The sequence below is a fragment of the Thunnus maccoyii genome, chromosome 6 (genome assembly GCF_910596095.1).
Source record: "Thunnus maccoyii chromosome 6, fThuMac1.1, whole genome shotgun sequence".
NCBI classification, from domain to species: domain Eukaryota; kingdom Metazoa; phylum Chordata; class Actinopteri; order Scombriformes; family Scombridae; genus Thunnus; species Thunnus maccoyii.
In genome coordinates, this window is record NC_056538.1 from 26,421,241 (window position 1) to 26,449,049 (window position 27,809).

The 27,809-nt window shown below is 38.6% G+C and overlaps 1 protein-coding gene across 1 annotated transcript in view; it reads right to left on the minus strand.

Moving 5' to 3' along the window:
• Nucleotides 1–27,809, minus strand: part of cadm2b (cell adhesion molecule 2b) — a 161,138-nt gene that overhangs the window by 34,815 nt on the left and 98,514 nt on the right. Inside the window, exons 2-3 of the mRNA XM_042414698.1 lie at nt 23,150–23,176; nt 2,852–3,001 (exon numbers count right to left, since the gene is read on the minus strand). Of these exons, the coding sequence (XP_042270632.1) occupies nt 2,852–3,001; nt 23,150–23,176 (177 nt within the window). The remainder of the gene's footprint in view (nt 1–2,851; nt 3,002–23,149; nt 23,177–27,809) is intronic.

Here is a 27,809-nt window from a genome sequence, read left to right on the forward strand (position 1 = left end):
TACCTGAAACAGCTTTTAGTTCAATTCAGATCATCATACTCACTCAGACCCTTATGTGTATGTGTATGTCCTTGATGATGTTACTATGTTGATTATTTTGTGTCATTGGATTTTTTAATTCATTATCATTATTACTTATGTATTTTCTTTTGTTTAAATGTTATTAACTTCCATGTTTTGTGCCTGAGAACCCCCTCAAAAGCGAGATGGTGCATCTCAAGTTGTTTATCCTCTAATTAAATTTGGAAACAGAATAAAGTAAAAAGCCTTCCTGAATAGAAAGGTTTTCAGGGCTTTTTTCTCTGTATCATGTTTGGTGCAAAAGATCAATTTCCACATACTTGCTGTCCTTGGTGTTACATTGGAGTACACTTATGATATTTAGTGTCTTTGAAATTCTGAAGAGACACAGAAATCCTTTTTCTCCTTGTCTCTAATAGTCTTTGGGGCTTTTTTTCATATTCTCATTTGTCAGACCTGAATTAAAATGGAACAAATTATATTCAGGCCAAAGATCAGATTTTTGTCTTATTTTACCCAGCAGCTGTCAAACTCAATTGATATAAGATGGAACTTCAGCTTTTTTTTTTTCTTTTTTTACAGATGTTTCTCTTTACTTCACTATAGCTGTTCAAAGGGATTTAAAAGGTCATTTTAATACTCTTTTTCCTCCCTCACTATTTTATATCAGACTCCAAACACATTCACACAAATGCCCTTATCTTTAATACCGAGCTTGAGGGAAAGAATGAGAGTAAAATAAAAAAAACTCACAGAGCGTTTTGTCTAATATAAGACAGCAAGATGTATTTTTTATCATCATTACTAGTATGTGTTGAGCATCCAGAGTTGCACATAAAAGCTGTAAATGCTGAATTCCTTTTGATTACACATGCAATCTTTGTGAGGGAAGACTGGGGGAAACTTGCATGTGCATCAAATGCTGTCATGAGGGGATTGTAGTAAGCAGAGAGGTGAACAACAGAGAAAATGGACAAAGATAACAAGTGCAAGGACAAGAAAAGATTAACTTAAACAACAGGTAAAAAACTGAGAACAACAAAATACAACATACTGGTATTAATTTAATCGTGGCAGTGACAGCAGTCTATGACCAGATGTTCATCAGAAGGAGAGAACAGCCTGCCTTGAGCTTAGCCAGCCAGTTATTGGACTGAAAGGTAGCATAAGGTTGAATCTAACATTTTTCAATGGATCCTACAAGAAGGCACAACAAACAGGAGAAGAAGGACAGTTACAACCCTCTGCCAAGCAATTAACTGGTGATTTGGCACAGTGGAGATTTCTTCCCAGGTGTCCCACCCTCTTCCTCGCATGAAGCCCGTGTTGTTCCACGCCTCCCATTTCTCCTGATGGCCTCACAGGCATCATATTAGTTGTGCCAATAAAGCTTTTCATTTGGCTATTTAAAACGAGATGGAGAGGAAGTGTTCCCACACTTAGCCCTGGCAACCTCAGCTGAGTGGACTACATTCATTTTTGTCATCCGTATTGCTCAAGAAAAGGATTCTGTCATGCAATATAAATGGCTGCCCGAGAGGGGCAAAATGGCTCATACATATTATGCTCTTCAAGCTCTCCTTACATGTTTTACAGCACCAGCATTCTGCATTTACATGTAGATAAAGATTATTGCTCTGTATTCACAGGAGATGGGAAATGTGAACAAAACACAGTTTACTGGCTTCATTTAGGCTACATGAAATGTCCCAAAGAAAAGATTTAAATGATGCATAATGTGTTACATCTCTTCAAAGTAACAAAAAAGTGGTGGTTTTGGAGTTTTTTCTGATGGAATTCGGAAATTTTCAAAATTGGAAAAATAAAAAAAATTAAAATGCCACCAATTGTACACCAAATTACACAGAAAAAATAACAATACAAAGAATGGTTTTGGTTCAATGACTTTTGCTTGAATTAAAATCCTTTGGGCACATTCGCACCGTTCACACAAGAGTGTCTATTTAAGATTCAGTTAACTTTTGCTTAATTGTATTTGGGAGTAATTTCATCTAATAAAACACCTTAGACCTCATTACTAAATCCAATCACTTGCGAAGGAGAAAGTATTTCTTCAAACCAGACGGTGACTCTCTTTCTGCTAGTTCACTCTGGCGTCTCTCTCTCCCATCAATTGTTATTCAAAAGGAAAGTTCATCTTCAATCACTGAACCAATGATATTGTATTAGCAGCTACAGCATAAATGAAATGGGTAATATGCTGTGAGAAACACTGAAAGATGAACACCTCCAATCCTTACAAGACCAGTCCACTGTTATACTCCCTTTCACCCCAATTCCAATTTATCAACTCTAGACTTTTGTCACCTTTAAATTGGATTTGGCTGGTGAGAGCACATTATAATTCATTCTGGCTTGGGCCTTGTTTCATGAGGTTGCAACAGTGCACTTCCTTTACAGAGTGACATCCAAACAGCTATACAAATGTAGGGCAGCTAAAATGCTAATTAAGCCCAATCATTTCACAATCCACAGGCGTTAAAGTGTTGTAAACAACAGCGTCAGTGTTGCGTGATTACAGAAGTTCAATTCAAAAACAGTCTATTTCTGTTTAGTTTGTGCCCTGGGGCATCAATGGAGACATACTGTACATTCATTAAAGTCTGCTACAACATTAATACATTTCTCTCTTATCCTGTCTTTCTCCTCTATTCAGTCAAATTGTGTGCTCGCAGGCAGGGACAATTTTGTACATTCCAAATTTGAAAGATTAATGAAGACTCCTGTAGTAACATAATCTGGCTCAGACATCTTTATCATATCTCATCATTTTATCATTATGGCCATTATCCCCAGGAATATTACTCACCTTTCTTGTCCCCAAAGAACAGGGTCTGTTGTGCAGGGTTTGACCACTGGAGGGAAGTGTTATCATTGTAATCCACACGACAGGTCATGTTGGCTGTGCCCCCCTCCACCACCGTCACATTCTGAGTTATGGGGAACTGACCTTGGCCACCTGTGGGATTATGAGACAGAGTTTGACGTCATGGCCGTGACATGAATATATTGCTGTTTTGGACTCTTTGTTACTGTCTTTTCATTGAATCACATTAATGTACCATTCAGACCTGACACCTTTCAAAGTTAATGTTCTGTCATTGTATTGCCCAATTACATTAATGTCTTCATTACATCACACTAAACCAAAGATAGCTTAATGGGAGCCTGGTCGACATGGACTCCAGCCTTCGACAGCTGTTGGAGGAAGAAAACAGTGTTTTTTTATCCTGAAAACAATGGTAGGTTTTAGTCTCCCAGAGCGCCTTCCTCGCTGCCTTATTGCAGGGCCCTAATTGGTAGCATGGCCTAATTAGAGGTAGTCATGTTCTGCTGTAGAGTCTAGGGCTGCAGCTGGGTGGTAAATTGACACATAATCCTAGACACTGTGGGCCTTCGATCCGAGCGACTGCCCTGCTCCGAAACAGCCGCTCGTCACAGTGTGCAGAAGACATCCAAATGAGGCCTAATCACCCAGCCTTGCTGGATTTTACCTTCTTATTCCACATTTGTACTTGTCGTCTCAGCAAAGTCCCCTAATTACATTGCAGAAGCATTTCCATCCTGCCTGTGTTTTATTGAACTCTGCCAGCCTTCAGAAACAGATGTCTAAAACCAATACTCTATTGTGGGGAATTGAGAGAAGACAAAGTGTAGGCTAATATAAGCCTGACTAGACTGACCCCCTTAAAGTATCACACCAGTAAACAACAACTGTGTTAGAGCTCTTGAGTTCATACTTTGAGCAGGACATGCTGTATTTGCCTGGGTGCATTTCATTCTTCACAGGGTTATGTTTGTGTATGTTTTCTCTCGATTTTACAAGTCTGCTTTGGTGTCCTCTTGTAATGTGCCTGAATATGAAGGTGACTTTGCCTCTCCCAGGTACAGATCACCATAGGGACATTTCAACCAAGGGAGCAGCTGTCTGCCTCATTAGTCCGGGTCACATGGGGGAGCAGGGTAGGCTGGGACAGCCAAAGGTCTATGAACCTTCCTTGACCTCGATTGTCCTGATGGAGACCATTGTCAGCTAGAGGTGAAGGTGAGGCTGGCTATAAATAGTAATGGGAAAACCATTCCAACAGGGGCACATTATTTATCTGCTCATTATACCCAATCACATAATATCACATCACCAAACACGTCACCATTTCATCATGTCATCATTGCAATAATTCAAATGCAGTTGGCTTGGTGTGAGCAGTAGACCGGCAAAACCAGCTATGCATGTCATTACGTTAAAAGGGGAAATGGATATAGGCGTATTGTGTGTTGGGTACCATATTGAGGTGTTGTTGTCAGTTCCTGCACAACTTTTGACTTTTTTGTCATATCATCTCCCCCACCATCTCTCCACGATCTTTGCTGTCTCCAGTGTATACTGTTCACTATTCACAAAAATGTTATGAATGATAGTGAAATCCAAACAGTAATGAATATAAATCACAGTCCCTCGGGTTTTACTCTGGTTGGGGTATATAGGATTGCTATATCCTTATTTATATAGGAATATTATATTCTTTTCTATTTAATTATGCCTACAAGGCCAATAAAGGCTGTTCACATAATCAGACGTACGGCTGTGTCAAGAGTGTTATTTTCAAAGAAGTGTCAGTGCAGGTTTGTGTGCACTGCAGCTAACTGGGCTTCACCTAATACATTCATGAAATTCCACTGTCTTGACATTCTGTAGCAGTCTAGAGTGGCAAATGCTGTCCTTTCTGTGGAAACATAATCCCCAGCGCCAACTACAGAGTGTATTTCATTTTTTTGAGATGGTGATTGGACGGCGGCCGGCTTTACTTATACAGTACAGTGCCAGACAATATTCTAGAGAGTCACTGAACCACATACTGCTCCAAGGACGCTACACTGTGCTGTGTGACCCTGTGCTATGACCTCACTTTAAAGAAGCATATGTTCAGGTGTGTGTGTCAGAAAGGGACACTTCAAAACATATTTAACTTGTGCAAACTGGTCTATGAATTTGATTTATATAGCATATTTTGTACAAAAAGATGTGATAGCACTTGACATTACAACTAAAGAGAGGGTAATAAACAGTTTGTATCTTGTAACAACAGAGTAATACTGGGGTAATGTCATAAAAATAACAACCAGATAATAACTTGGTAATGACAGTGAGAATATTGGTAAATTTAACCTCTGTAAATGGGGAATATGGGTCAAGTAATAACATGGCAAAAATTGCCCAATACATCCATGGTACACCCACTTATTTTTCTTAATTAGACCCCTTCTAAAAATTGTGTGGGCATGTATACCGAGTAAAATCTGGCTCAACCTTTTGAAAGAAGTTACACCTTAATCACTCTTCTTCTTAATTTAAAATAGCACAACAGGTGATTTGACATGACAGAACAAAAAATGAGTTTGGTACATACAAAGGTTCATGACGTTTGGTGACATCATACAGTCCCAGTATAGCTCTGTCCACCTTCAACCTGATCAGAAATCTAAGCAGCTAGATTAAGTGTGTGGGTGTGTGTGTGTGTGTGTGGGGGGGGGGGGGGGGGGGGGGGTGTCTATGACAATAACCAAGTGATGAAAGATATTATCCTTGTATACCATGTCATTACTCAGCTGTAATACAAACTGTTATCAAAGATGCAAAACAGAGCATTTTAAACAAAGCAGCAAATGATTAGAGATACAAACAAAAGAGACAAAAGATTTAAAGCTACTGTGTGTAAGACTTGAACATTTCTGCCATAAAGGTGTCAGAATCACATAAAAATCTACATATTTGATGCTCTAACAGTGGGAAAAAGAACATACGGTGGTTGAGGAAAGACACAACAAAAGCTTCTAAGTAAAAGCAAGTTAATGTAGATTATGTTGAGCCATGGCTGTTTTTCTCCTCTAAAGTGAACCCACTGAGAGGGAACAAACAGTTCTGAGAGAAGTAATAGAGGTATGAAGGTTGTCTGCTCCACTGATGATCCGAGACAACTCAGTGAAGTGCAGTGATGAAATGAGGAATAAACCTGCACTTTTGCAATATGCCTTGGGGGAAGATGGGCCGTCTCTTAAACACAAAGCTTATCAGCTATACAGGCTAAAGAACGTCAATACTGGGCATTGCAGTATCCTTTTCTAGCGCTTAGATGTATTATAGTGAATGAGAGGGAACTACTTATTTTCAGTCAAGGCCGGCAGCAGGCTGACAGCTTGCACATATTTACAGTAGACAGCGTGCAACCTGCCTGCCATGACAGCGAATAGGTGAGGTGAGGATTGAGTAACCTGAGATATCTTGATGAAAGTAGCTGGCGCCCTCTGAAACATGAATACCATTAGAGTTTGCTTTTTCCATGCTGGCAACTCCTCTCCTTTAATCCATGAACATCATGAAGTGCTATGTAAAAGAAAAATTCAATATGTGATAAATCACATAGGCGTTTCTCTCTCTCTCTCTCTCTCTCTCTCTCTCTCTCTCTCTCTCTCTCTCTCTCTCTCTCTCTCTCTCTCTCTCTCTCTTTCCCTCCCTCTTTTTGCAATCCAACCTCCATATGGCTTCTCAGAAAGGGAGGTACAGATTAAAAACATGAAATGATGAACTGTAAACCCAAAATGAACTCATTTTTAAATTAAAATTTAAGTTAATCAATTAAATTCCAAGGTTTTTATTGTTTTGTTTTTTGTGTACGTGCTTAATCAAAAATATTTCCGACATCAGCCTGCTTATGAGTCTAACTCTTAAAGCTATAATTGGTCCCTTGACAGTGCTTTCCCTTTCCACAATGTTTTTTATGACAGTCACATGGATCTGAGAGCTGCTGTTTTTATTTTTAGTGCTAAAGCAAGGAGCCCACTCCAGTAAAAGCTGAAACTGGCAATATCACTCTGAGCTGGGAGATTATTGTCCACATTCAGGTGGGCCACCAGCAAACTGATCATCAGTCACAATGTCAGCACACACGAGATTAGTCAAGTTCTTTGCTGTGCTTCACACAGTCAGAATGATGCTGACACATCTCTCCACTGTGACATTAACTTTCATACAGAATCAGGTGATGCTGCCTCATGAATCAAATATTTACCTGCGCAGCTGAAATTGAATGTAAATGTGAGAGAGGGGATAGCATCTTCATTGTAAACACAAATATTTGATGATTAGATTTTAAAGGGAAACCACAGAAACAGATGTCTGCTAGAGAGTCACAGACTAGATGTAGGTGTCTGCTCATCTTTTCTATACATGTTGGCGTGGGATGAGGTCTGTGCAGCAGGTGTAGAGTATAAATATGAATACAGATGTTCAGATGGCTGGCTGTTGAATTGCATTAACGATAAACTATTTCATCTCAACCAGACTCTCTTCACACTGTTATCAGAATGCAGCTCAGACCGTAGCCTGATGGAATCTGAGCCTGATAGTATTAGAAGCCAAGAATATGATACTTAGGTTATTGATTTTGCGAGTCTTGTGGGTGGGTATCTAGAAAATGTGAATATGAGGAAAGAATCAGAAATCTTCATGACTGTACTTAAAGGGAGGATTAGGGGAGTTAGCTGGTGAATATAAATTGGGAGCTTTATCATTATTGATGATATGGAAATCTGTTGATTCTGTTTTGATATGATACTCATGGAAAATCCCACCATGCTGTGAAACCAGGTTTGAAAACTGGATGATTAGAGAACCCTGCTGCATATTTAATTTCACTGACTCCTCTAATGACCGCTGATCCAGGGCGTAAGGTGAAAAATACGAGGAACATCTCTGTTGAGGAGAACAGAGAGTTAGTGGAGGAAGAATGAGCCATACCACCCCAAAAGCCTTTCTCAGTTTCAGCTGACTGCACCAAATAATGGAAAGCAGTGCCTTGATGAATGGCTAGAGAGCAGTCAAGCACACCACTGCAGAATAAACTGTAAACTGCAGGCAGGATAAAAAGAAAACAAATAACTAAAAAAAATAAAAAAGATAGTTCAAGAAATAGCAAATGCCTCCATTCATTACAGAATAATAACAACTATTAATATTCATATGAAATTAATTTCAAGCCCTTTATCAAACCACAAGTTCACCACTGGTGCTTGATTTTACAAGGGCTTCTCTGCAAATAGAGATGTTAGAGGTACTGAGTTCCCCACTGCATGCTAATGAGACATGGCAACTTTACATAGTGCCTGCTAATGACAAAACATCATATAATAACACATCTCCACAAATCACACACTGTACGTGTGTGTATGTGCATTGAATACTGAATGTCTAAAATTGATTGGTTGGTATTACAATGTAAAGACAGTGCCTGTCTATAAATTAGTCCAGTCCATGATTACATAGAAATGTTTTAAGCATCTACACACTATTACATGTGTATAATATTGCTTTATTGCAGAAATTCACATCAATGCCTCTTACAATCAAGGACAAGTTTTTACTTTATGCAATATGAAAATAATAATTTTAAGGCAACTGAAATCATGCCAAAAATTGGTACATGGGTAAATGGGAACTAGTTTTCCTTTTTGTGCAAATGCAAATACAGAGACTTGTAGTTCAAGAGACTTGTAGAATCAATGCCAAGGCTGAGGAACACCATTCTGGCTCCCTGAACTATGCTTAATGTTAGGTCCCTCTACTACCACCACAACTGCTGCTGCTGGGGATGCAGCACTGTGCACATTAGCTGAAAGGTCACAGATGACTGGGGAGAGGAAGGAGGAATGCCACAGGGCAGTGACAGCATTTATAGTGAAGGGTTTTCTGCAGTGATTTTCTACAGTGGTGTCACCTTGGTTTAGGTAAGCCAGCCAGCATAGATGGTTATACCTCACTCACTTATGCATGCTCAGTAAATGAAAGTATTCAGCAACAATGGGATGCAACCAGTGCTTTTGAGAAGAGATGTTTAAGATGCTCTGTGTCCTGTGTTCTGCTTAGAGAGATGACTGCTGCCCTTAACCCACGGTATCAAGTGCCATCAAGAGACATGATCTCTAACAAACTGATACTGGCATGGTATGCCACAGAGAGAGAGAGAGTGCAAGCTGAGCTGGAGGAGTTGATGTATAGACCAATGTAGCTCAGGACCACTTCATTACTTTGGGAGGTGAGCTGCAAGAGAGGGTTCACCACACAAAAGCTGCCTATGTGGCCCAGATAGGAGATTTTGTGGCAGAAGAGATTCGTCACATTATGGCAGAGTTTAATATTCAGGGAAAGGTGGTAGCAGTAACAGTCAATGCTGCAAACATGGGTGCAGCTGCCAGGAGTTTGAAGGTGGTCAAAATAGGCTGCTTTGTTCACTCTCTTAACCTTGCTGCCCAAAAGGTATACACTGAGCTAACAGTGTCAAAGTGGGCAGTAAGAATCCGGGCTGTGGTTGTGTTGCTGAGGAAGGCAATCTTAGCCAAGCCAGTAGTAAAAGTGAAACAATGCCTCTTAAGTATATGTCTATTCCTCTATTGTTGGCTGCATAATTGTTACCAAAAATCTTAACATGCAAATGAAATGCATGTGCCATGCAAATGTTTAATATGTTTTAAGATCTCCCGCAGCATTTGACGTGCATGACATTAGCATTAGTTTATGACACTGTAAATCATTAAGTTGATATCTTCAGTAAAACTGTTTTTGTGTGTGTGGTTGTTGTCGTCTTTTTTGAGGCATGCAGAGGAGTTTGTGAGAGTGATGAAAATCCTCTACACCTCAACACTCTGTGTGTCCTCAGAAAGGACTCCTTGTGGCCAAATTCCACCCATCCTGCAGAAGCTTCAGGTTCAGGATACAGACCCCACCTTTAATGCAGCAATTAAGAAGAGGGTGTAGGATGACCTCTCAAAACGTTACACAGTATGTATTTTGTTGTTGTAAATCACTGAAAGTACAGATAGATTACATTAACATTATTAAAGGGTCTAATTCTAGTACTGGCATATTATTGTTCTCTTCCAAGATGAAAACATCAGGATGTTCCTGGAAGAGGCCACATCATTGGATCCCATGTTTAAGACCAAAATCCTGGCTACTGCTGTATGGTCTAGGTTGGAGGATAAGGCATGTGGCGAGGACTTCATTTTGATTATTGGTACTATACTTTCTAGGATCTAGGTTAAGTATTGACTATTGAAATGCCACACAGAAAAGTGATATAAAACTGTATTAACACAGCATGTACTGGAAGTCGGATGAGGAAGGAAGAGGCTGCAGCTGTGGAGAACACCACAGCACATGTAAGCTTTCCATAATACTTATACATTACTCACATCCCTTAAATAGACTAAGCTAAGCACCTAGCATTAAGATGATCTCAGTGCTTCAGTGCTTTCCTCTTGGTTAGTCTTAATCAAGTGACTGATTTTCTTTTCTTTTCTTTTTTTTTTTTTTTTACCTTGATACTTACCTTTCTTGACTGCTGTGACTGCAAGTCACTCCATGTCTGACTCCGCACTGGGGGAGCTATTCGCTGAGAAGGACCTGGCCCTTAAAAACAGCCAGGCAGAGCCACTCCTTGACCGATCAGAAGGAGCTTGAACTCTACAGAGCTCTACCTGCAGAGGTGACCTCCATCAATCCTGCTGGGTGGTGCTGGGAGAGGAGAGGGACCTTCCCCATCTTGTTTAACCTGGCCTCTAATTATACATGTGTCCAGGCATCCTCCACTCCAGCGGAGCGAATATTCTCAACTGCTGGAGACACAATCAGCTAGGAAAGAGCATGCCATGCCCCAGAGAAGGCTGACATGTTAATATTTCTTAAAAAGGACTGACTGACTAGTGGCTAGATTGAGAATGCTGGTTGTGATGTTGCCCAAATAATACTACATTGTAAGTTTCTTTTACAGTTATTTAATAAATACTTCAATATTTTGAACATTTTCAAAATGTATTCATAAAAACCATTTGACTGGGGGGTAGTGGTGGCATTTTATGCAACTGAATGCTTTCATTCACATGATGGGTATTGAATGAAGTACTGGCACTGGCATTGGTACTAATAGACAAGTAAAATTAGAATTTAAAGAATTTAAAATAGCCAAGGAGCAGCACTGGAGGTCAGAGGAGGCCAGGGCTGGGCAGAATTTATCTGCTGAGGATGAATTTAAAAAATGAGAGGGAGTGGGTTGTACATCACAGCTCATGGTACTGGAAAATTATTATACAAAGTAAGTTTATGGCCAGAAACCCCAATTTCTCTGCGAAGCATGTTATTCAGTAAACAACCGGAAGATAACACCAGATCCAGCATGTGGCCCTTATTGTGCATAGCTTCAGTCAGAGCCTGCACAAGATTAAACAAGATTAAAATAATCAATCACACTTAAAAACTCTGAAGCTAGGGGATTCTCAAGGCAGCATACATGTACATTAAAATCATCATATTCAGGCATAACAACAGACAAAAGGTCAGGGAATTCTTCTATGAAACCTACAGTGGACTTGGGTGACCTATATACTAAAATACAGAGAATTTTTGTTGACCCTTTTGACACAAAAGGCAGAATTTCAAAAGAAAAGAATAAACCAAGATCACATCTAGGACACTAGACGTTAAGCTATTTTTATGTAGCACTGCTAGACCAGTCCATGTCCGGTTATTCTGGGTTCATTTAGGAAAGTTTACCCTGGCGGGGAGCATTCGACAAAAGAGGAACATTGTCACCATCAGACAGCCAAGTTTCTGTTAGCAGGACAAAAGTCAATATTGTAAGAAATAATGAGATCATTGCATATGAAAGGTTTGTTAGCTAGTGACTTGACATTGAGCAAAGCAAAGCTAATGTGCTCTAATTGATTATTAGCCATGACAATGTGGCTGCAGTGAACAAAGGAGAGGTTAGCCATGTTAACAAATCTATGAGGTAAATGAGTGTGTGACCTGTTATTGAGAAGTACTGGGATACAGGGCCAGGATTAGGAGGTCTGTGTGGGGATAGACAGTCGGTTGATAGACTACTAATGTGTGAGATAAGTAGTTTCCAGGGGGCAGGAGAAGATGATCCACTGTCCGTCAGGTCCACCAGCAGTGCAAAGGAGTTTGACAGAGGTAGGATATCCTCTTTGCCCGTCAGGTCAAAGAGAAGGAGAGAGACCCTACGACTCTCCTTGACAACAGTAGCCCAGGAGCTCACTAACAGTACATCCATTTTCATCCAGCAAAAGAACCAGGGGGGACACCGGTAATGATGTCAGGCTCCAATGCAGCCAGCTGAGAGCCGAGTTGGGCTTGCCACTGCAGGAGTTCATTGATCAGAGATTCAATGGCTCTTAACTCTGATTTAACACCAGACAAAACATCAGCGGTAACCATACTGGCCAGTCGTACCACGAGTCTGGGTTTGGTGGCTTGACTGTTGGACGGAATCGGGAATAATATCCACAGAAGTATCTACTCCCTCAGGCCTCCTGGAGCTGTGCTGTGGTGACCACACAGCGACTACCAGCGGCTAAAAAACTGTCGGAACCAGGCCCAGCAAGTCAGAGAGGACAATACCAAACTGCAGGAGTTTGGCGTGTTTGTCAAAGCGACAGCACTGTGGAAAAACCACACTGTTGCTGAACAAGTTACAAGTCACAGGCTCTTGAAAGCAACTTAAAATCCAGACATCCGATGACTGAAATCCTTTATCTGGTTAAAAGATACAGCTAAAAACGACCAAGATCTGAAAAGTGTATCATAAAAATGTGGCTTAAAACAGGATAAAAAGTCAATTTAAGACAGAGCTTCTGGCGGACACACACAGTGCCAACACTTGCATGGAGTACATGCACAAATGAATATAGTATACCTTTAAACACAATATACTCTTGAGAACATACTAATTAATCACTGGTTTTGCTGTGACTTAACAAAATTCTAATTAATTGGCCAACTCTAAACTGTGTGGCCTATTTGCCAGCATGTTCGGAGAGAAGGAAGTTGAACATCCGCAGTGTATAAATTTTCCATTTAATTAAAACTTGAGGCCTCTTGTGGTGTGCAATCCTTGGTAGAGAGAACAAGAAATATCGGAGCTTGCTGTCTCCCATGTGAGACAAATACAGACAGCTCTCTGTTCCAACTCAGTGTGAAGTTTTGTAAAAGCGTGGCTTACATTTTGCTCTTAACATCCTGTTGGATTCCCAGTGTTACTCCTCTTTCGTTTTGTGTTGGAATTACTTATTATTTGGCACAGGCATTATATCTTCTGTACTAAATTCTTCAAAGAGGTCACATAGGTTATAACATCAAATCTATTCTCTGCTGTAAATAACTGCTGGGCTAATAGTTGTGTCACATATTTTACAATCCAGTCCAGCCTTCTCTGAAGAGGCCCAACCTTGATTCAACCTTCTTTACTAACTCAAGACCTATCTACTCATTTCTTTTTTGTCTCAAGGATGCTAGAGAAAATCGTTTTAAAGCAACTCTTGGTGATGATAAATGGAGGTGTGTTCTTTATTATTATAGATATCAAGGATATAACATTTTGAAAAATAAGAGTTTCTCCAGCACTTGAAAACAACCTGCTGGAAGTTCATTTTACATGAGAGCAGATACAGATGAAAGGTTGGTGTCTCTGGGAATATGCCAAATAGTTGTCAATCTAAATGTGAAATAGAAATGTTTGAGTTTCCTCCACCTCTTTAGTTACATTGTTGTGTACACAAAGGCTCAATTCTGGGGCCAGTTCTATTCTCATTAGAAGTTACAGCTACTGAGTCCCCTACAAATTACATTTGCATATACTAATTTCCAACAGCAAATATGTTTCGCAAGAAAAGCAATGCCTTAATTTTCTGCAATTAAATTCTGACAGCTGTATTTCCTGTCATTCGTTTGACTGCTTTTCAATCTACTTTATTACCTCAATACAAGTTTAAATGTTGGGTGACATTCCTAATGTTAGTCCAGTGATATTTTTTCTGACCAGAATCCTACCAAAATGTCATAGATATCTTCTTCTCTTCATGTGTTTTAGCAAACAAGCATACTTATGACTTCCAGCCCAGGACTAAGTGAGGGAGCCACATCACATTCATTTTAGCAATCACTCATTTTTTTATAACCTGATGTCAAGGTTTTATTGATAACTTTTATGAAGGCGTTGCCCTCAGCAATGTCTCTGACCTCTTGGCCCCTTACTGTATGAGTCAGAGTGCAGCTTTAGCACCACAGGCAAGGCTCTTGGCAGTTTCTAAGTCTAGGCTCAGGATGAAAGATGACTGGATTTCACTGTCAGGACACCTAGGCTATGAAAGGTTGTGCCAGACAAGCTCAGACTGCCAAATCACTATTATCCTTTAAATTCACTTCTAAAATCCCTTCTGAACAAATAAGCCTTTTCAAATTTAAGTTCAAATTGTGTTTATTGCTTGTTTAGCAGGCATATTTTAACAATAACATCAATAAACACTGTACACAGTTACACAAAGAATAAAACATAAAAAGCAACACAGTGTGAAGTAGAGTAGGTCTACACTATAGCCATCCTGACAATAGCAGATACAGTATGTCAAGGGAAAAAAAATTTTATTAATGCATTCATTCAACTTCTCTTTGTTAAGTTACTACTTAGTGTTTTCCAATAAACTTTTTGAAGGGGGGCATGTGAGTGAGTGGAGTTTAACATGAAAGAAATTCAAACCTGTGCAGCCAGCATATAAATGTTTCTATGCCCAGTTGTCCACTTATCCTCCATACTGGCACATTTCAAGTTGCTTTTATCTTTCATATATATTTTATATTTCATAGCTGAAAATAACAGTACTCTGAAGTTATAATGAAATCTATATCTCTAACTTGTCTGTGATAAAAACCCTTCTTATTTTGACAACTTCATAGCAGCAGCGGTGAGGTACCGGGTTTAACCAGCATACATGGGTGGAAATGGCAACTTCACACAGTTAACAGCTGCAGCTTTAAAGACGTGTGAATCTGATCACAGAGGTCAACTACTATGAATGCACTTTTTCCCATCTCGCAGCTGAATTCAGGATCATGTGATTGGGACAAACCATTTCATAATAGTTTTATTAATGTACTGAAAGCTAACCTCCAAGTGTGGTTGAAAAACATGCTTCTTTTATTTCTCTTAAAGAGTATACGCTTTGTCTGCCCTCCCAAATAGTAAAATGTATATATATATATTATGTTCTAATAAATATAATATTGTGTTTTATTTGGGATAAATATATTTATGTATGTAAAGAATGAAAAAATCATGCATGTTGCAGGGGATTAGTAAACACATCTACTACTTTATTTATTCTTGTGGTTTTATTCCGGTATTTTTTGTTTTATTGGTGTGTTATTGTCTGCACAGTGTCTGCACCGTTCTCTGTCTAGGAGTGGCTGAGATTGTGAGATTGACACTAAAATGAGAAAAGCTACCTTAAACGTCAGTCCACCTTAAATGACCCTAGTCAACTTCAGAGCTAACCCCCTTCACTTTTCCAGCAGTTGTGGAAACAACAGATGAGACTTTTCTCTGTCTTGAGAAGCTGCAGCATCTATTAACTAACACACTGTAGCCTATATTGTAGATTTACTGCCAGATTGACAACTTACTGTCAATGTTTTCCTCTGCTCCGCTTGCATTCACCGTCACTTTTCTGCCGCTCGCTCTCCACACACTCTCTATGCACACACTTTACGCACTGCTCTATTCCTTAAAGGAGCTACACTACCAAGAGTTTCCCAGGCAATGACACAGAGGTTGACTCACGTTTCGGAACAGTGTTGCACAGAAGCTTCCAAATGCTATTCATTTCCGAATGAATGGCGTTATTTTTGGTATTAAAAATTAAAAAAAAAAATTTTTTTTGGCCTGCTGCAATAAATAAAACCAGCTCTTCCAAGGCTTTCACTGGCAGTAAGCATCTCACTAGCTCACCTGACAGTGAACCACATTTCACTTGAGATGAAGATTGTGGGTCAAATACAGGCGTACTTTGCTCTAAAGTAGTCTTTTTGTAGATCTCTGAGCCCTACACTTTTACTTAATAGGGCATTGTCAGAAATATGTGGTACCACAGATCCAAACTGGATTCCACAGTGATACAGTAGCGTCAGTTGTTATTATTTTAAATACTGCTAACATGACTGTTTTTGGGTTTGTTTGTTGTTGTTGTTTTGCCGCTTTACCCTAGTGTGTAAATCAATATAATTTTTTGAAATTTTTTATTTCTGTATCATTCCAAACATTTGGTCCATCACACTTGGGATTACAAGACACCACTATTTTGGAAAACATAAATCTTCCAGTTTGCATATACAAAGCATGTGGACAAAGGAAAAGAAAAGAAGCACAAATAAATAAAGACAAAACAAAACAAAAATCCCAAATGAGCTGCTCACATAAAGAACTGTTAAATATCTACAGATTATCTCAATAAAGAGCTTTTTTCCTCTTATCTCAGGCTTTCCCCAGATAACTGGTTAATTTATGTTTCATATGTGAACAGCCAACTCAGTCTGTGTGCATCATCCATATCAACAAAATCAATATCTATTTTTATCTTACTAAACGAAGCATCACACAGTTCACAATAAAAAAGACAGTAGAAAACAAAATGGAACTCATTTTCTATATCATTTCCCCCTCCCTATAAGCTAAAAGATCCCTATTGATCATATCAAAAGCCTTCTGAAAGTCAACAAAGCAGGCATAAGTTGACTTGTTCTCACTAATTCTATTTGTTATGGCTGTAGTCAATGATCAAGACATGAACTTGACTGACGAAACCCATTTTGCTCTTCCTGAAGGAGCCATGCTTTCTCTTGATACAACATGAGCTTCTCATTAAATATAGTGGAATACAGCTTGTAAACTGTGCTCATTAGGCTGATCCCTCTGTAATTTAATGGCATGCACCCTCGGGTCCTCACTTTGGGATTTTTGGTATTGGATTTATAATAGATTTAAGCCACATAGATGGTATTTTGCCAGATTCAAAACATGTTTTAACTAATTTGCACAAAATATCAAATCATGTGGGTGATCTTAATATCTCATTTGGTATATTTTCAATTCAGCTGCTTTTCCCAATTTTGCTTTATTATAGCCATTTGAACTTCATTATGATTAAGACCCTTATTAAGGTCCTCATTTACAAAATATTCCTCTTTTAATATTTGGCTCTCTATTACATTTTTCCTCAAAATATCTTTATAATACTTATCATTAGAATCTAAAGATTCACTGGAGAAGAGACCTTTAAAGTCTCTCTTCCTTTCTAACATACTTGCTCATTGTATGTTAGAGCACGGAAAATTGTCCGGATAACCTACGAGTGATGTCGCAGCGCTGAGTCTGAGCGTGTGAGAAGCTTATAGATGCACAGTATGGAGCGGAGGGACAGACAGCTGCTGAGCGCTGGGAGCTCTGGAGTAGAGAGCCGGGAACAGAGCCGGAGCTTCGGGACAAATAACACCCGGGAGTCACACCGGATTCTGCTCTGATCCGGAGCCGTTTACTGGCGGGAAGAGAGCTCAGAGTTTATTTTTGAAACTTTGAGCAGCAACAACAGTGAGCGCTCAGTCCGTCTCTGCTGTTTCTATGTAGCAACGTCATCATGTAGAAACCTACGTCAGGTCACCTGGGGAAAAAGTTTTTAGAAGAGCTTGGGAAAATGGCTTTTTGACGCCAAAAACATGCACACTTTGATCAAAATTTGAATTTTTGAATACATATGGAACACTAGTAAGAAGCTACAGAATAATATAAAAAACATCAAAAAACAAAAGATAATCCTTTAATCCAAAATTGATTGAACATAGTAGTTCTCTACCCCAAACTTGACGCAGCCGCTCAGAAAGACCCATAATCAGGCCTGAGAGTGTCTGTTTCAGGCTGTCCAGATAATGGCTGCCTGTCACATGATTCTCTACTGCAGCATTGATATTATTGCTCTCTATAGCATTTATGTGGTCTTCTTGCCAAAACTAACAACACCCCTCCCTCAAAGGGAGTGAAATGGAATGATTAATGCCCACGCTTCTGTGGAGGACTACTGAAAATTAATACACACAACCCTTCATTCTAAAACACTTAAACTATCTAACACTACAGTTCAAGAAATCTATTAAACTAAGCCATCTCCACTCTACTAATCCACTAAAATATGTCACTTTTGAGTATGTAGTGCAACGAAACTAGTGTCTTATCATACTGAAATGTGTAAATTACTTTATGAATATAATAATGAGTATATTTGACACATTTTTCAAAAACAAAAACAGCTTCTGCACTTAATGGCAGCTCAGCCTCTGGCTTATCTGCTAGAAGCTGATAGCCAAACCATAGCCATTTCTCAGCAAATAAATATTCCATACTTTATGTTAGCGGAGTGCACCGACACTCTCTCTTTGAAGCATATCATGTAAACAACATGCTCCATTCACTACAGTCTAAATAAGAACACTTCTTAAAAATTCTGGCTAGTTGTTGCTAGTATTAGGTAGAATACTAATGCATGCACATTCCTTACTGAAATAGTTTTGAAATTGAGACAGCTTTGTCAATAGCTGATGTTAATTGCTTATTTACTTAGGGCATGTGATATATACAGCTTCTGTGAATGGTAAAGTGATGAAATTATGTGAAATTGACAAAATAAGTCAGTTTATCTTAACAAAACAAGACGAAAAAGATACAAAGACCTTCTGATCAAGTTAGCAGGGGGATGCACAACAGCAGATAAAGCATTAAAAATGCAAAGTATGGTATGTAAAACTGAATTTATGCAAGTTGGTGCATTACAAAGTAACCAATAGAAAGATGATGCAAGCAGCAAGAGGAATCTGACCACATTTATCATGTAAATAATATCTGAACATGCTCGCTGACACATTCATTAACTAACTGTAAGTGTTGATAATGGAAATGCTTTGAAAGGGAATATTTATAAGAGTAGATGAGACAGCCTGTCTTTTATCAATTGCCCCGTGAAATAACCCCATCATATCTGATTGTTTTCACCCAGAGTGACCTTTGCTGAACAGTCTTAAGAGGAAAAACATGGGCAAAAACATATTTCACGTCGTTTATTTCTTTAACGACTGAAAGGTCATATCTGTCACCAAAAACAATCATTTACTCTGACAGTGTAATTTAAGCCAGATTGGTTCAATGTCAACAGAACTGCTTCCTATGTATACGGCAAACCTGGAGATCTGGGGCATTCAATGAACTTTGCCATTTCAAAAGCTATGAGCGTATTTGATCGGAGTGATTTTGGCAACTATTTAACAACAGAAGCTAATTAGCACTGAATCTAGATCTGATCCATTAACTAAAACTAATCTGTTAATCTGTAAATTACCTGTCCAAAGTGATGCATGTTTTAAAACTGACCATCTACCAGTTCAGACGTATTCTGCTTAGATAATGTCACAATTTAAAATCAACAGGGAACATTTTAAATCTTATTACACAGGCCTTCCAATATGCAAGTCATTCGTTCATGGAAAATCCATATGTAATTATGGTAAAAGCAAAGGCTTTTGCACAGATTAGTAATGTGCTCCATGTCACTCTCTTCCGCACCCCATTTGCATAATTTGCAAGTACAAATGCAAAGAGGATAGAGAAGAGAGTATATGCACAGGTCACAATCCAACTGCAGTTTATATCTTGACTGTTGTTTTAATTCCAGGTGTAAATGCCACCTGAATGGCTTTTGCAACATCAAATATGAATGTCTCTTGCATTAAATGTGTTTCTATGGAGCCTTATCAGGACACATTTGACTGCATACATTCTTTATCTGTGCTGGGGTTACAGTGATTTTCTATAAGGCTCCCATCAATTCTAAACAAGAACAGTTCACAGCAGATCAGACAGGCACAATGCACATGTTACGCCACCACACGACAACCATGTATCTGCTCTGGATTGTATTCACAGTTGGCACTGATAGTGTGATCTTAAATGATGCAGTCAGTTGATTGAGCTGTTATAGAGTCTGATGAAGCCTGTTAGAAAAGAAATAACCAAGATGTAGTGAACTGTCTGTCAGCTTTACCCTCCATCAAAAAGGACATTTTGTGCCAGTTACTGAGTAGCACCTGAGCAAAAGCAAACCTCCCTCACCCATAGGTGGTACTGAACGCTGTCCTCCCCTGTGATTTGCCACAGTGGGGGATGTAGGGGGAAGGTAGGGGGTGGACAATCCACAGAACTAGCAATAAATATCCCTGCTGGGGGAAACTGTTAGCAGTGTTTTTGTTTTGCTGTACAGGAAAAAAGGAAAGAGGCAATACATCAGCTTCAGAAAGTGTGTCAAAAATACTGTATTCTCCAGGTGAAACAGGAAATTACACGTTCCAACTGGTGTTACTTAGATGACTGTACATGTGATGTGCTCAAATGAACTGTGGGATTATGTTTTTTGTCAAATCCTGATGCTTTTAAGTATTCTCACGTTGAGAGATAACACTGACTGGCAGTAGAAGGTCCACATAGTTACTGTGAGAGAAAAAAATGCTCATTTGTGAAGGAGAGATGTTCAATGTTCAATTTATGGAAACGTTCAACTTATGAGTCTTTTCATAAGAATGTGCTAATTAAGCCTTGATGTGATCATTTCATCTACAGGGCCTGACTCTGGCCTCCAGGGTCTCATACGGGAGATGTTTTAGCTTCACGGCGCCAGACTGGGAGATAAGGTGGTAACCTTGGATGGGTAACAACAACTGCCCGCATATTTTCCAATTAAAGTTCATTCTGGCACCAAGTGTCCTTGTTTCTCCCCTCCCCGGTGACGTGACCTGAGCAACTCTATAAGAAGTGATTGGTTTCCTGTTTGTGCTAAGTTTTTGGTATGACTGTGTCCATGTGTATGCTGTGCCAAAGGCTTTTCTGATGTCAAATATTTGTTCTCAATAAACTTCATACATTCAAGTAAGCATCAACTGGAGCCTGTGGAGTCAAGTACTCAACAAGTACAAGATTTTCCCTATCAGTTACAAAAAATGACAAAATTTGGACAAAAAGACCAAAATGCTTTTAGTAGTGATCAACCCAATTGATAAACACTTGATTGTGATTTATGCTGCATGTTTTCCTACTAAATAGAAGTATGGACTTCCTTTAAAATATTGAGGAGTCATCAGGTGGGAATGAATGAAACTAGTTGCCACATGATCTTCAAACATTACTTACCAAGACTGTACTGTGACACTTCTATTCCCAAATAACCTCACAGAATAATGTGGTCAGAAACATGTTACACTTTTAAATGTTCAATAAGACCTTATCGTACTAAGAATCCTCACTCTGTCTGGATGTAACATAACCTCCATCAGAAACACTTCACTTGAAATGCAGCTAAACTCATACTAAACCTGCTCGAAGCCCTTCATAATGGTTACATAACACAATTATGAAAACTGAATCCATTATTTCAGCTTCATTTTGTTACCTCTGCCATAACTACCAGTACAGTAGCTGAACAGATTTCTCAATTTACTCTGCAAAAATTCACTATTACTGCTACCTCAAGCTGAAAAATAGGAGTTTGGGATGAGCATGTAATATTTTCTCATGAAGCAGTTTACTCCCCTTCTACAGTATTTACACTTTAAAAATTAATTCTCCTTTCTCTGCACTTACACTGGTCAAAGCATTGCTTCATATGTTCAGGTGAGAGCAAATAAATCTAATCAGGAGGTCTCTATAAATAAACCCAATGACAACTACCGAGTTGATCTTTTATCTTGGCTTCTAGGCCTTAGGTTTTATCGACGATTACTGCCAAAATTACATGGCAATTACTGGAATGCAATAGGAAAGCTGACAAAATTCATTCATCAATATGCAAGACTGATACATGTGGTTATAGTCATTATCTTCATCATTATTAATAAAAGTTATTAACTGTAATTAGAATGCTGAATGTGTATCTTCTGTTAATTAAAAACTAGCCCCCTAATTACTTCTGTAATTAGAAAACACAGCATTTTCAAAAAGGGGGAAAAAAAGGAAAAACCCTTGGCGTTCATTCATGAACATTAACAACATTAATCAGTGGGTTTGGTTGAAGTCATGTCCAAAAAGATAAAAACAACAACAAAAGAAACAAAAAAAGCCATGCAAACAAACAAAAAGACACTGCCCTAAATAATGCATGATTATATGATGTTAGTAAGGCACATTAGTAGGAAGCAACATTTCATTTCACTGTACAACACAACAAGAGTAGGCTATTCAAATTAAAATTAGTCAACTGCTTACCCAAAGCAAACAAAAACAACTAGAGAAATAAAATGTATACAGAATCCACGAGTAAAGGCATTAACAGCCGCTTCAATAACCATACAGGCACAGTCACTGAGGCACAGAGGTATTGATGTTTGGATGCTGCAACAGTATCAGTCACCAAGAACATGAACAATAACAGTAAATGTATATCCAATATGAATGGAAGAGAAACGGTCTGTAAATCATCAAATGTTCTGTAGCAGGATTTTCTCTCAAAGGTAGAAGTAATTCGTGACTGAGCAAGAAGAAAAAAAAAACACCCTTGGTGGTGTATTTCTCAGTTCAGTGCATAATGAATCTGAAAACGCCAATTTATTAGGCAGTAGATCAGAATCAGTGGCAATGAAGTGAATACCTACACCACCAAACATCGAGACAAAGCATTCACTACTGAAGGGCAGCGGTAAAATAAAAAGTATGAGAAGCAGGCTTGTGATCAGAAGGTCTCCAGTTTGCAGAATGCACAGTATGTCTGGGAGAATCTGGGTAGAGAAAGCAAATGAGAACCACTCTCTCCTCCCTCATCCACTGCTGAGTTGTCCTTGAACCAGGAACAACCCCCAGCTGCTCCAGTGGAGCTGCACAGTCGACCAAATAGAGGAAAAGCATGACTGGGTGAGGCGGGCAGCTCCCTGGTGTGAGCATGTGAATCTATACATATGTGAAACAGGTTGTATCTGAGAAAGAGCAAACATGTTCAGCAAACCTCTCCTGGACAAATAAAAGTTAAAAAAAAAAAAAATGCCCGGAAAGCTTCACAACAACCTGTGTATGTTAATGCGTCCAGGGCTCTTGGGGGAGATATAAGAGTGATCCAAACATTGTTTATTGGGAACTGTGTGCAACATAAATCATGTAGCAAGAAAATGGAGGCAATAACTCACCTTTCGCTTTGCTTTTTGTCCCAGCCACTGATAGCATTAGGAGGTAAAACAAGGAAACAGCAGGTTAGATAGGTAGTATGAAGGGGTAACAATGATAGCATGATTGTTATTTGCTCTGTTGTTGGTTACAGGAAATACAAGATTAGACAGTAGTGCATGTGCAAATGTTTCACAATAATGGCTCTAAAATTGTGAGACTACCTACGCTTTTTGTTTTTTGGCCTATTCTTTTCTATTGGCCTGCAGGAAAGAAAGATAATTTCATATTAAATTTCCTCAGCTACATATTCTTGGAAATATACAATTAAATGTGCAACTTCACATTTTACAATCACAGGCTATAAAGCACCTTTTCTTAACAGAGATAGTGGCGCTTGGATTCAGGTTGGAGAGATAATTAAAACTAATGGCCTTGACATTAACCTATTGAGTTATCAAGGACACTTTCATGTTTTTGTGTTCAGAAAACCTTGGAAAGAAAACCTTAACATGGTGACAGTGAGGAAAATACTTCTGGGTGGCGGGTCCTCCGCTCAGCCAATTGCAAAGCTTCAAATTCTGTATTTCAAATTGTTTTGACATCTACAATATTTTTTTTAAAAGAAAATAATTTTGAAAGAATATCAAATAGTTAAAACAACACAAATAAAATAATAGGTCAGATACCTACACAACGCAAAGACAATGATTCAAACAACAAGTAGCTATGTGGTTTCAGCAATAGCATCATACATAGCAACCACCAGAGCAACAATAGGAAGCCTGAAAAAATCTTCGTAAAAACTGACAAACTGACATCATATACATTCACTGAACAAAGATTATGAAAATAAAATGCACATTTCTCGCTACACGCATTTTTATGTTAAAACTATCTTAAAATATTGCATTTTTCCACCGAGAATAAAAGGAATGCTAGCCTTTTTTTGACTGTCAGAAACTTGACAGTCAGTGATGTGGACACAGGCCAATAGAAAAGAACAGGCAAGAAAAAAAAAAAAACCCTAAAAAAACAAAAAACATCTTTAGAGCCGATATTGTGAAACTAATACATTTTGCGCTGTGGACCAATGTAGCTATTACACATTTTGATGTGAGACTGGGTCGTGTCATGACATGCCAAATGTTAGAATCTAACATCAACATCAGATAGAAACAAGACATTTGGAATTCTTGAAAAAACATGAATACAAATATCACAGCTTCATTCATTCATTCATTAAACCCTCCAACAAGCTAAGCCATAAAGTATAACACATTCTTTAACATCTACAAACCAATATCTGTAGCTATATACTTACACACATGCCATTCTGCAAAAGACACAACACATGTATTTCTGCATTTTTTTCTGATATGACCTGAATGACACTCCTTACTCTATAGTGAACCATAAATGAATGAACAAAGAATAATACTTGGCCATCGGGGCCCCCCAAACTATTAAAAAAATAAGTCCATCCTATATACTCACTTACTCCTGGTTAGGGTCAAGGGATCAGGGTCTACTGTAGAGCTAACACAAAGCCATCCATAAAGATATGTGCCCAGGATGACCTGGAGGCTATAGGCTAAACCTAGCAAGAGACCAAGTCTAATGGTGCATTTAGGCAGTTTAATTAACTCAATAGGTCAAACAGTTCCAGGTTTATCACTAAAGGTTGTAAGTAGTAAACTGTTCAAAACCTGTCTGGAGCTTGGTTCAATTTCCCCATTAAATGCTGGTTTAATTCAATGTCTCTCAATGAAGTTAAGGGAAATTTTATCTTCAGGCATGATAGGAGGAACCACAAAAATAAGGCCAAAGTCGTACATAAAATTAATTTTCTTTTAAAATATGCCATTATAAACCCATAAAATGATAATTACAATTAAATCACCAAGAGTTTGAAATGAATCTTCCTTACCATTTCTGCTTCTGTATTTGCAAGTTAGTCTTGTTTTTGCTTTTATAAGATTACTGTGTCACAGGAAATTATGTAAAATCTGGTTCTGTTTTGGATCAAGAATGCTTATATTCATGTAATGTTTCTATAGTTTAAGGATCATGGGATATAATATATAATAATCAAAACAATTAAGTGCTGAAAAATTGTTCATCACAAGAAATTTAGAAAATCTTTCCCATATGGGCTGATTGGACATTGTCTGAGCAGACTTCTAGTCAATAACTTTCAATTTTCTGTGCAAATTATATGCTAACATGGCAGATTGGTAAACAATTTCCTTTCATCACCACTCCAGAGACATAGTCTTGTTTGTCTCCAGTGGTTACATAAAGGATGGCGCTCAGCCGTCTTTCAGGTAGAGACACTTAGTTAGGTGTAATGAGGACAAAACAGTGTTACAGAAGACTTTAGACTAGAACAGATTAACACTAGATTTGCCGGTAAGCCTCAGATTTAGCAAAGAACTCATTGATAAAAACTGCAAAATCAGCACCAAATGCTAATCACAAGTAAAACTGCAGTGTGTCCAACATAAGTCAAAGCACCATACACAGAAAAGGCCCATTTCCAGACACATTACCACCCTCAAACCTAATATACTATACATCATGGTGAAAGCATTGTTAAGATAGAAGAGTTAAATCAATTGCTTTGTAATGTGGAAGACCTCATCAAGATAGTCTACAGAGAGGTTTTTTGGCACAAGGAAAAAGCTACTCTGCTTACATAGAGTGATGGTAAGAAAGTTATTTCTAACCATTTCTAATGAGAATAGATCACTAAATGACCTTTTGCGTCAAGTAAGAGGCCACTACTACTAAATCTAAAGGAATGAACAGAGGAGGTGAGAAAATACATTCAGTGTCTCAATTTCATGAACACATCCAGGTTTTTTGAGCTATCAAGTCACCCCACTGAGTATTTCTTCATCATACAAAGGAAGAATAACCTGTAACCACACTCACAGAAGGAGTAGGGTAGTCATTTTTAAACTGTGGCATCACAGAGGGAACAACAAACACTGAAACAAAATTCAACATTCACAATTGGATTTCCCCAGGTCATATGATAGGAGGAGGATCAAACAGTCAACCACCCACCTCAAAGGTGACAAGTTGGTATCTCTGCTTTTGTTACACACAAAAAATAACTCATTGAAACACTGCGGATTTCACGAAAAACCTCTTAGGGAGTACAAGGTATTCATAATGACCTTTAACCCAGATGTTACACAACACGGCACACATCAGCAAAACAGAAAATCGTATGAGGAACAAAACCCTGAAGGTAAACCCACTGCTGGTCCTCCTGTTAAAGTCTATCTGTGAGGTAGGAGGTTACAGCTCACATCTGATTTCTCTGGGAATGTTGATGAGATTTTGCAGGATCTGTAGTTAAGGTGATGCTTGCATGGTTCAACAATCATCCAAATGGGAAACTAAGGATGCAAAACACATGATTATCACCATTGCCATACCAGTTACCATTATCTTTTTACAAAAGGTTTGGCACTCTACTCTAGCAGTATATGATTTAGAATAAGTCTACTACTGAACCATCATGTACAGCATTAAGCAGACATGAATGAAGGTGTTTTTTTCTGTTGCAATTGGGTTTTTGGAATCATACATTTTTAGAGATACAATAACACCAGCAGAAGAGTACTGCTAAGTTTGACTTATTTTTCACCAAACAATCATCAAATTGAAAAATTTTAACTGATTTTCATGCAGTTATGCATCTCTGTGCATCCACAAGTTGTAATTTCAGTCCAGCTCAATTTCATGTAAATAGGCACTTAAGCCAACCAAGCTTATGCTAATAAAAAAGTGAGATGAAAAATGTGGAAAAAACACAAAAGCACTGCTGATTATGCTACAAATTAGCCAGAGCCCACCGAGGTAATAATACAGAGACTTGGTATTTTTTGTAATACACATTTTACTTGATTATTTAATATTTGATTCAATCAGATTAGTATTTGTTTTTCAATTTTCAGAATAAAGATACTGAAATTCCTGGATTTTTAATAATTTGGACATATCAGCCTCCTGATAAATGGTTTCATTCCATGTGTAAATTAGAATTCGCACAGATTTATAGAATGAGTAGCCTCACAATTTGCTTGTCCTGCATAACTTTTTTTTCCTCTGAATGAAATACCAGAGTGAGCCTCACCTGCAGCTCGCTGGTGAAGCAGGACTGGTGGATTTCCTTAAAAAGCCCTGACCAAATCTGCAGTGACTGGAGGTTACACAATGTGCTGTTTCTTGTGGATGCAGAGGTTGACTGACAACACCACTTCTTTGCTCCTCAAGAAATAAGCTCTTCTTGTAGTATTTACCTCACTTCCACCTCTGGTCTACTAATGCATTGTGTGCTGACACATCCTGTCTATTATGGGAAATGTCTAACAGCTAACAGGCCGCTGTTCCCTTCCAGCTGGAGGTGCCAGTGACATTGTTCACACCATGCACACATACCTCATTTGTTTCTGTTGTTTTCAATGATCATTTTTGGCTTTTTACCATGTTTCTGCTGCTCAAAGTCGCATGTGTATTCAACATGCTCATCAGTGTTGTATTCATGTGTTGATATTTGAGAACTGCGGGCCATCTATCATAACAATAATGACATGTTTGCAGAGACGGCGATTTGAGAGACACGATTCTGTGTGTGTACCTGTGTGTGTGTGTACATGTTGGCACCTT